The sequence below is a fragment of the Ruditapes philippinarum genome, unplaced genomic scaffold (assembly GCF_026571515.1).
Source record: "Ruditapes philippinarum isolate M1 unplaced genomic scaffold, ASM2657151v2 ctg17341_1_1_1_1, whole genome shotgun sequence".
Classification (NCBI taxonomy): domain Eukaryota; kingdom Metazoa; phylum Mollusca; class Bivalvia; order Venerida; family Veneridae; genus Ruditapes; species Ruditapes philippinarum.
Genome location: NW_026854490.1, coordinates 1 through 11,168, shown reverse-complemented (window position 1 = coordinate 11,168; position 11,168 = coordinate 1). Strand labels below are relative to the sequence as shown.

Here is an 11,168-nt window from a genome sequence, read left to right as displayed (position 1 = left end):
GTTTTTTTAGTCAAATTATGGAGTAAACCATTGACAACGTATTTATCACCGATATCACCTATTGGTCACCTGTTTTCCACCTATTAACTGCTATTGGGGAAAGATAAGTTTCATCGGTGAAAAATTACCGATTGGGATTTTTAAACACGTTTAAAATTCTCGATCGGTGAAAATATTTTAAAAATAACCGACGGCAACCTTTACCACGAGATGTGCAAGCTCTTAATCACCGATATCGCCGATCGGACAAAGATAACCAAATATGAATCACCGGCCATATCTGACGGAAAGTGTTTAACCACTGATGACTAGCTGTCAAACACCGATTAATCAGCGTTACGCCCGATTTAGCTCCGATTTACAAACGATAAAACCCAAAAGTATTTCAGCATTTATTCAGCGACCCATTCCTATTTGAGTTTGCTTTTTGTCACCGATGGCCGTTTACACAGAAAACCAGAAATAAAATCACGCATGACAACCGATCATAACAGCGAGTAAATTTAAAATTAAATGACCGATTGGGGACCGACCGTCTGTGTAACTGGGCCCTTACTCCCCCACGTACACAGAAACGGAGAAGAACGAGGCCGCTTGCTGGCATTATTTGAGAAAATCAATTATTTTACAACGATTTTATTAATTACAAAGTTCCAAGGTTGCTTCACCAGCTTGATGTCGAGAAATATTCTGCTGAATCAAATTAGATATTCAGAAAATATGATAAACAAGATCAACAAGGAAAGGCGGCGTTCAATGAATGCAACCCCCACATGACCCAGCAACAAGAACCAATGGCAAGGAGCCCAGGGGGACCCCAAACAAAAACAGGACAGGGCAAATGAACAGGTTTTTGTAATAAAAATAAATGCAATTATTATATTTGGCTTGGCCTTCTGTTTTCTTTAAAAAAAACAACAAATCATTTTGAAACGCCCCCTTAAAAAATTAGCCGTCTTCGTCTATCGGTATCGGCTCAAGCTAAAAATCTCTATCAATAAGGAGTTACTTTGTCCGTGCTTGTTGTAAGAAGTTTTGATAATTAGAACTTTTCCTTAGTTTGAATTTATAATGTCCTATTAAAGATTTTTAAATATTTTCGTTACTCCTGATAAGTAGTAATTTATTACTATCCTATTACAAAAATCATTGTGAAAAAATATGAACAGTATAATTGTCATTTATATCATAAAATAATATAGAATTTCACCTTAAAATACTCAAACAAAGAATCTTTTAAATTTTCATCTCCTTTCTTTTCACATGGATAAAGATTGTTACAAAATGGCAAAAATCTAGCAAATCTAAAATCTTATAAATGCTTTGCTATACCTTAAATAAATTATCAAACTTACATGTATCTACCATTGTGAACCTTTCTCTTATTAGTTAGAGCCCTTAGTGCAGGAAACGTGTATTCTGCATCTGACCAGCATTCCACATATGCTGCATTTAATGGAGGCAGTGGTTTGTAATTATTTATATACGAAAGTCATAAACAACATAATCATAATATCAACTGATACTCATTTGTTGTATTCAAACTGCATTATTTTGAAATTATTTGCAAACGTTTGATAATCATATAAAGTTGTAGATTCTATTATAAATTTTGCTTTGCTTTGGCATTGCGTAATAATTATTTTCTTGCAACTAGAACACCTGGTTTTTCCTTCAAGTACGAGTAATAAAATCTATTGATTATGGGAAATGGATCTAATTTATTAAAATCTGGAAACAAAGTGATCCCTCGGAAGCATTAATCACAACAAAATTACAAGAGAATTGCAGACTCGTTTTGATTGAGTCTGTACATGAGGGATAATGAATAAGTGCAACATCCCTCTCGCCCCCTAGCACCGGTTTGAGTGGTACTCAATTCTCAACACTTAAAAGTGCTGGCATCAATGATCCCAAAGGACCAGAAAAATATAACAACCCTGAAGTGAAGTACGGGACAACGTTTTACAGCTGCCACACAACACTTGACACCTGCTGATGTGAAGTATAAAAATATGGAAACAAAGCGATTCCTCGGAAGCATTAATCACAACAAAATTACAAGAGAATTCCAGACTCTGTTTGTCATATTATTAAAGTCATGTTATTAAAAAAGGGTGACATGGATTCAATTAAATATTCAAAGTGCTACAGTACTTAAACTCACCTTCTTAATTTTAATGTGTTGGAAATGCTTTGTCCAAATATAAAAAATATGGACTTGCTTACGTGTGACGCTGTCTCCATCATGTACCGCTCGCTCACATACATGAACTGAAGAGCCGTTAGGCAACAGTACATCTTGCTTGTGAGGCATAAAATCTCCATGAAACTTAATAATATTTACACATATGAACACTTCCGCGGATATTTCTAAGTTCAAAATCTTACCGTTTCCGTGTTTAAATGTTGAATTCTGCTTACGCCGGTGCTATTGGGCGTGGACGGTAACTTACATTTTCCAGTATCGTCCATGAACAGGCTCAATCAATCGGAGCCTGCCACATTTTCAATTTTGTCGTGTTGGGCTTTCTTTAGGGATTCTGTTTTTCCTATTTTACATAATCCTCAAAACATGCTAATAATGAAATGGTATTGTCAGATTTAGTATTAGTTTTAGAAAGTCCAACAGTGTTTTTTCCTGGAATGGCTTTTCCCTTTAAAAATGTATGTTTATTATTCCTAATTTATTTATCCTATTTTGTTAATCCTATACAGAAACAGGAAAGCTTTACTGCATACCAGTTCTCCAGTTTCTGTCCTGACAAACTAACTATATCCCATTGCCTCTTTACTTTTTTAAATGTTGTTCAAAATTAATATTCGGCTGTGTTAAGGCTGGCTCATTTTCAATGAAATTGACATACATATCTATTATAATAATTGCCTTTAAGTTAATTTCTGACGCATTTACATTATTATTTAAAATAGTATTTATTTAACACATCTTTCCTCACTTAAACCAAACTATAGTCTAGACCACGTGTAAATATTCATGATGTGCATGAGTTTCTTACATTAGCAGATAATTATAACATTATTTGTCTTACCTAGTAATACTGTGTAATATTTACACAAAACGCGTGCCATTGACAGCCAACAAAATTCGCATCAAATAAATAATAAACAAAATTAAAAATATAATTTGCCAGGAACATGGACACCAAAACACTAATAATTAGCCAATTAGCGTTCAAGACAAGAAACAGTTACACTTTGTTTGACAGATTAAATTGTTCTCTTTCTTTTTCTTGTATTACATTAGGTAATTATTGATAAACCCGAAACCTATTTTTACATCTTATATATTCATACAGTGATGTCCTTACATGTTAATGTGACTGTTTATTTTATTCATCATTATAATTGATTATTACAAATGTCTCATGTTTTTTTTTATTGTTAATATGCATAATTGGAATATATATTGAATTAACTTGAAACTTCTTCAAGTCGAGCATACTGGCATCTCGAGCTAGCATCTTTGGGGAATGTCTAGATAATCGAAATAAACTGATAAGAAGAGTCAGAAACAATTTAATTTAATAACAGGTTAATGACATCATGTTTTTTAAGAATGAAAGTAAAATCACTTTGATTTAAAATGATAAGGTGTTGATTTCTAGACTTATACAACAAAAACCCAATAAACATTCTAAGCTAAATTTCTTTCTGAATAAATTTATGGTATGACCAACCAAAGCACTGTTCTAGCCTCAGTGAATAAAGTCAAGCTAACCAAATAGATAAATACATAATCCCTAAAGAAAGCCCAACACGGCAAAATTGAAAATGTTGCAGGCTCGGTTTGATTGAGCCTGTTCATGGGCGGTACTGGAAAGTGCAAGCTACCGTCCACGCCCCCTAGCACCGGCTTAAGCAGAATTCATCATTTAAACATGAAATAGTAAAATTTTGAATTTAGAAACATCCGCAAATGTGCTCATACGGCGGTTATCATGGAACCTTCAATGTGACACTTCCGTGCCATTCCATGAAAAGCGGCGTATGGTCCCCAAGCCACTGTGATAGGCTTTCTATTACATGTTGTTCTTGACGAAGACCCAAGACTGTTCAAGCCTCAGGAAATACAGTCAAAGTGACCAAACCTGCGGTAATAGGCCTTTCTAGTTGTTTATTACGAAATTCCATCGGTTTTTACCTCCGGAAATACATCCATGCTGACCAAATTTACGGTAATAGTCCTTTCTTGTAGTTATAAACGAAAGCCGAAGCCCGGTTCTAGCCTCATTGTATACAATCAAGCTGAAAAATTCAACGGTGAAAGGCCTTTCAATCAGTTCTTAACGTAAACCCAAACCCGGTTTTGGCCCCAGGGAGACAGTCAAGCAGACCAAACCCACGATGATAGGCCTTTCTAGTAGATCTTAACGAAAACCCAAGACTGTTCTAGCCTCATGGAATGAAGTTAAGCTGACCAATTTCACGATGAAAGGCTTTTCTGGTAGTTATATCCGTTTTTAGCCGAGGGAATTCAGTCAGCATGGTCAAGTTATAAACTAGTTATAAACTAAAAAAAAAAACCGGTTTCTACCCTCAAAAATACAGTCAAACTGCCCAAACACACGGTAATAGGCCTTTCTAGTTGTTCGAGAACCCAAGCCCGGTTCTTCACTCAGTGAATACAGTCAAGCTGTCCTAACTCACGGTGATAGGCCTTTCTAGTTGTTCTTAACGAAAACCCAAGCCCGGTTCTAGCTTCAGGAAATACAGACGGCTAGGGATTCTGTATTTATCTATTTCACAACCCACGGTGAGAGTCCTTTTTTGTAGTCACAGCAAAATACTAGTATATTTAATCAATTTATCAATTATAGTACCATGTTATGTATAAATCTCACATTTGATTTAATTAATGTATGTAAATAAATGTATATGTGTTGCGATTAGCTATACATTTTCAAGATAGACTAATTTCTATCATTTTCTATAATTTAGTTTTTAGTTTATGTAAATCATTATTTTTTAGGCAAATTTAACTAATTGTTTTAATTCTAATGAGTTAGAAAACGTTTTCGAGGCGTAATTTAGCTTGTCACGTGAAACACTTGATATGAATTTTATGACAAAAATTGTAATGTTGTCTTTGATAGCCTTTTAAGTCAAGAAGTCTTATATCATATTACACTTTTCTTGCTAATTATATTGTTTCAACGATTGTTGTATCATTCTTTTATTTACATCACGGCTTCAACCTAGAAAATCTATAACTGCTCTTTGCTTTATTCCCGGTTCTTTCATCCTCAGCATCCACCGTGATTTCTGTATCAACCAAAACGCCATAGAGACACTAACTGTGCGGTCTAAACGTTCGTCAGGATTGTCAAGATATATTTCAAATTTGCCTGCTATTTCTAAACATCCATCTTTCATCAACATAACTTGGATTTTTCTTCTCTGATAGGAAGCAACTAACAGTCATTGCTTTTTGATACTTGTAAAGTGTCGTAAATCTTTGTTTGATGTACGTATCATTTGACTTAACAACGGTATCTTTCGCCACAAAGATTGAAAAGTTATCTTCACAGCAAAACCCGGCATCCGTATTTATTTTCTTCTTATCTGGGTGATGACCTTCCTTAAAGTCTATACATGATTCTACGCCATATGTATACTTTAGAATTCTGCCATTTATCGTCAAAGGTGTATGGCCATACATCAAGGCACCTCTTAGTACACACGATGAAAGGGTTAAATGGAACGACTATTTCTTTATTCGGAAATGCTTCTTTCAGAGCTTGCCCTGCAGCAACTGTGATTCTGAAAACCCACCAACCATAAGAATGATATCAACTTCTCTAATGGTTGTTTCTCTAAATAAAAACTTAACATGATCAACTGTTCTTTGTAATGTTTGACCAAACATATAGAAAAAAACAACTTTTGAGAGTTTAAGTTTATCACGGACTATATCAACTATTTCAGCATACTTTGAGGCAGCAACTGCATCCCGAATATGCATTCCATTTAACCTTTCACATAATTCAATCAGAGATAATGGTAAACGAAAGGTGATGTACCTAGGCGATTTGATTTCTATCTGTCTCTTCTTTGCTTCAAATTGAAGTGACATGTAAAGCCAATCTTCAGTATCTTTCATTTTGAAAGACTCGATCACGAGATCACCAACAATTTCCCTTAAGAATTCCTCAAATGCTTTGTTCACCAAAGTTCCACCCCAAGCACCGCCATTTGCCGCTCTTACTTCTCTTAGCGTGTTAGATTCTTGAACCTCGTGGACTGTGATATCGATTGTACCACCTTAATTCAATGAATAAATATATTAGATAAACATTTTCAAGAGCTGATTAGAGCTATATTTCTAGTTAATATTTACAAATGCATATGACGATTTATTTAAGAAAACTGACGATTCAAAGGTCCAGGATGAAGCTATTATATCAAACACACTATATTGGCATTACGCTTTTTTGATACACTCATAATCAGACAAAATTAAGTAAAAGTAACTTAATGCTCTTTTTTACTGTCACAATGAGCAAAAGTACTTACATATTTCAAAAGATTTGCTATTATGATGGTCATTGGCCAATAAATGATAATGACTTAAATTTAAGGATATAATAATTAAACTGCTTAACAATAAAAAGAGTGCTCTACTTTTTAAGAAAAAAAAACAACTGAATGTTATTGATAAATATAGATAGGTCATGGGGGATATTGATAATTCAGATATGTTTATTATAAAATTTAAAAAAACAAATAAGACGAAATGTTATTTTTGATTTTTACCTGAACAGTCGACGTTTACTCATAGTTTTGGTCAAGTGTCACTTTGAAAGTGTGACTTTGAAATGTCTTGACTATTTACCATAACAGGTGTTATTAAAACATTAAATACCTCCTGCGTCTAGAACCATATATTTTCGGTACCAATCGAAGATTTGATATTGCTGCTAGTTTACTCTCGTATTGTTGATGCATCTACTGGTAAAATGGCGGCAATATATTGAAGCAGCTTCGGGTTCCAGAGCAATTCTAAGCTGGTCATTGTAAATGCCACCTGTAAAAAAAAAGAAGTAAATTGTTTTACAGAAAGTAATATTTTTAAAAAGAAAAATAGATGCATCTTTTTTATAAAGTATTCCTGATACCAGGTTTGACCCCATTTATGTTGGAATGTAGAAATTGATATTTTTTCTTGTAAAATGAACAATCTAGCACGCATATGCTGAATTACTAGACCTACATAAACGTTTAAGATTGCCCCCCAAACATATAAAAAATTCATTGATTGAAGACGTATAGAAAGAAGTTACGAATTGTAAAACATTAAAAGATCTACAAAACCTGTCGAACAGAGTGGATTTTTAGCAGATTAGTTTTGCATATATTTAAAAAAAAACTTTCATACAGAATGTATAATATATAAGGTAAAATTAGGATACACACTTTTTTATCGCCGCCTCTCTCATAAAAACTGCTTTGATGCATCTGAACCATATTGCCAGGAAACTGTTAATACCCCAGCCGATATCAGTGGGTAATAATTTGCCTGTTATTCGCTGATTAACAATTTTAATCAAAATCCTCTACCAGGTATTTTAATCGATATTGCAAAACATCTATTGCTAAAAACTGCTTTCCCAATCTCATCACGTATCATCATATCTCTTTTTAATACCCTTGTAAAATACAACAAGAAATGTAATATAATAATGACTTTTCTCTAGCCAGTTCTTAGCATTACATCTTTAACATTACATTTTCATTATCCTTTCTTCGTGATGTTAATTTCCGAAAGGCATCTGGGAGTTATTTCTTAAGGTTGATGCAAGTGAACCACTTGGCCAAAAAAGTTATACTGTTACCGGTTACTACTTTTTGAACAGTATAAAATCTGGTCACGTGGTCTATTTTCTAAATAAGGAGAGTAAAATAAAAAACGCCATTTTTTTTCTCTATTCATTCTTGTTGTCGAAGTTCAGTACGATAGGGCATCAACCAGAGTGACTTGCCACCCATAAAATTAAGTTGTTTGCACCCCTGGAGTGCTTCGCGAATAAAAATATCTTTTTGTTGAATAGTCAAAAAGTAAAACTCCTGTTTTTCATCGCAAGTAATTGTATTGTGAAATAATTATGTGTCAAACAATTTCAGATCATCAACATTGTGTTACCAGTAAAAATGTCATTCCGTCATAAGAAAGACTGTAATATTTTCCCCGAGAAGATGACATTTTTACTATTGGCAACAAATCCATCGTGTAACTTATATAATAGTCTGTTTTTTTTTTGTATTTTTAACTTTCAGTTACATATTGTTTATACCAATATATAACATCTACCATACAAAAACCATTGTAAAAAAATAAAAGCTATTTCAGTTTTTTTTTCAATAACTAATTTTTATCCCTTTCCGATCAACACACGATAGCGGCGGGGTTTTCAAAAAGAGCCCTTCAGATTTTAAACTGCCCTGAAGGGAAGAAAGTATTCCGATGTAGATGTTGGGCTGAGAGCCTCCATAATCTTTTTTTGCATCATAGGCCCCCAAAATGAATCAAATGTTCCGTCTCTTTCAGGAATAAACACGTCGGTGGATTTTCTCTGTGGTTATTTCTTCCTGGAGGCATGCCAAACTTTTTAAACGGACTTGCCCACCTGGGGGGACTTCTTTCATTTCCATGTTTAAAACATGAGAATGCCCAAACCAGAAAAATGACGTTCCAAAATCTATTGCCCCAACTAACAGTCGATCACCCAGTTGCCTGTGTAGTGATAAAACATTGTATGTTAAAAATATTGCCCAGAAACAATAGAGCGGTTCTATGCTTTAATGAGGACATGGGGGGACGAGGCTCTGCCAGTGGTTTTTCCATACTGTTTAAAAAAAATTTTTTAAAAGACTAAAGAAAGACAGCTTTAAGGGAAATTAATAAAAAGGGTATAGTTCAGTAAAATGCAACCCCTTTTAAAAAGGCATGGAATAATTTAATTTGGCAATTTAAAACAAACAACAATATTCTTGATTTGGGTATCCAATTTAAAAAGTTATTTGTATTTATTTTACGAAAAAATTATTTTTTCTTTGAAATATTTAAATTGTTTTTTAAAAAATTAGATAAATATAGATTAAAATGTTAAGTAAAAGAAAAACCTAATTTGCAACTGAAAACAAATTTTTTAAAATAAAAAAAAGGAAAAAGGGCCCCCCCGGCCCTCATACCCTTTCACATGATTATAAAACGCTAAATGCTTTTTTTAAATTTTGGGCTGTGGCCCTTTTTTAGTTTTAAACCCAAAGATAAATTATTTAAAATTTGCCCTAGATATACCAACCCAATTTCCAGGATTATTTGGCATCAAAAAATAGACTTAGTGTTTACATGATTTTTTACATATTTGGGCTCTGTGACCTAGTTTTTGACTCCAGATGACCCAAATATTGAACTCTTAATAGAAAATTCATCAAAAACAACACCCTTTTTTTGTCCAATTTCCAGGATCTTTGGGGATAAAAACTTAGGCCGCTAGAGTGTTAAAGGATTTTGCTATTTTTAATTTCTTTCTGAACCTAGTTTTTTCAATTGAAATGACCCATACTTGAAACAAATCCGAGCATTTATCCGACAGAATCCTGACTAATTTTTGGGAAGGACAATTGATTAAAAATAAGTGACCATTAGAGTTTAAGAGGTTTTTTTCATATTTGGGCTGTTGGCCTAGTTTTTGACCCAAGGTTTATCCATATTCAAACTTGACCTAGAAATAATAAAACCCAAATTTCAGACTAATTTTCCTGATTTTTTGTTTAAAAACGATAGCCCACTAGAGTTTCCCCAAAAACGAAAGGTTTTCAAATTTTTATTTTTTTTTCTCTGCCCAAAAAATTTTTTTTACCCGAGATGCCCCTGTTCGGAATTCATCCAAGAAAATTCCCCAAAACCCAACCCTCCTGACAAATTTTGATGATGTTTTAAAAGAAAAAATTGTGACCGCTAGTGTTTAAAAACCCCCCCTTTGGGGGAAAACCCGGACTTTTTCCCAAAACCCAAAAAGTCACCAGAGCTGAAAATTTTTTGGGATGTTAAAATTTAATTTTAAAAAAAACCCTTTTTTTTTAAGAAATGTAAAGAAATAGAAGAATGTTAATTTTAAAAAGTTTTAAAATTATTATAAAGGTTTCCTGATATCGTAGACAAACGGTGAGAATTCTGTTTTTTTCCCCCAAATAAAATATTTACCCCAAAAAAAAACCCAGAAAATAGCCTGGGTTTACGAGGATTGGGGACAAAATTGTCATTTTGGTTTAAACACTTAAATTAAAAAAGTTATGTAAATGTAATTACGCAGGGTTAAAAAATACGCACTTTTAACAAAAGCGTTCTTGGGGGCATTTAAAACAGAAAATTTTAAGGAAAACCCCATGTCTTTTGGGCCCCCGATGTTTTTTTAAAAAAAATTTAAAGTTCAGCTAGGTAAAAAACGGGGAACCTCCCTTTTGGCGTTAACAAAAAGGGTTAAAGGTCAATTTCCAATTGCCCTTTGGGTAGGAAAAAAAGGGTTTTTCCGATAAAATAATTGACAACCCTTAGGGCTGTTGGTAAAAATTTTTTGTGGGTGATTTAGATTGATTTTGGGGTAAAAAATAAATGTTTGGGATTGTTTTTCAAAATGTTTTTATTAAAAAATCGGGAAAACCCGGGGCCCCCCTTTTACTTAAAGTTTTTAAAAAGGCATTGCTTTTTCAGAAGTTTCATAAAGGTTTTTTTTGGGTTTTAAAAGGATAACTTTAAACCATTATTAAAAAAATTTTTATCAACCCCAACAATTAGGGGGCCCCTTTTCCCTTTTCAAACTTTACAGGTGCTTTTGGTTTTGGCCATAGAAAACCCTTTTTTTGATTTTAAGGTAAAAGGTCAATGTCATATTGCCCCTTGAATGTAAAGATTTTTTCTGAAAATAAAAAAAAATTTTTGGGTATACACATTTAAAAAGGTATTAGTTAATATTAAACCCCCTTGGGTTTCCCTTAAAAAGGGCCTAATTTCAAAAAAATTTATGCAAAACATTATTTGGTATATTTTGATCCCCTTTTTGTCATAAAATTTTTGAAAAAACCAACCTTTTTCCGGTCAAATTATAGGGGAAAATTTCTTTGACCCGGGGGTTTTAATCCTTATT

The 11,168-nt window shown here is 33.4% G+C and overlaps 1 protein-coding gene across 1 annotated transcript; it reads right to left on the bottom strand.

Annotated features, from left to right (window-relative positions):
* Nucleotides 1–5,374: 5,374 nt before the first annotated feature.
* LOC132740258 (heat shock 70 kDa protein 12B-like) lies at nt 5,375–6,902 on the bottom strand. The gene is made up of 2 exons (XM_060728122.1): nt 6,884–6,902; nt 5,375–6,282 (listed from the first exon to the last, which is right to left on the bottom strand). The coding sequence occupies exons 1-2, from the start codon at nt 6,900–6,902 to the stop codon at nt 5,753–5,755; spliced, it is 549 nt and encodes a 182-aa protein (XP_060584105.1). The 3' UTR covers nt 5,375–5,752.
* Between the last annotated feature and the right edge of the window lie 4,266 nt (nt 6,903–11,168).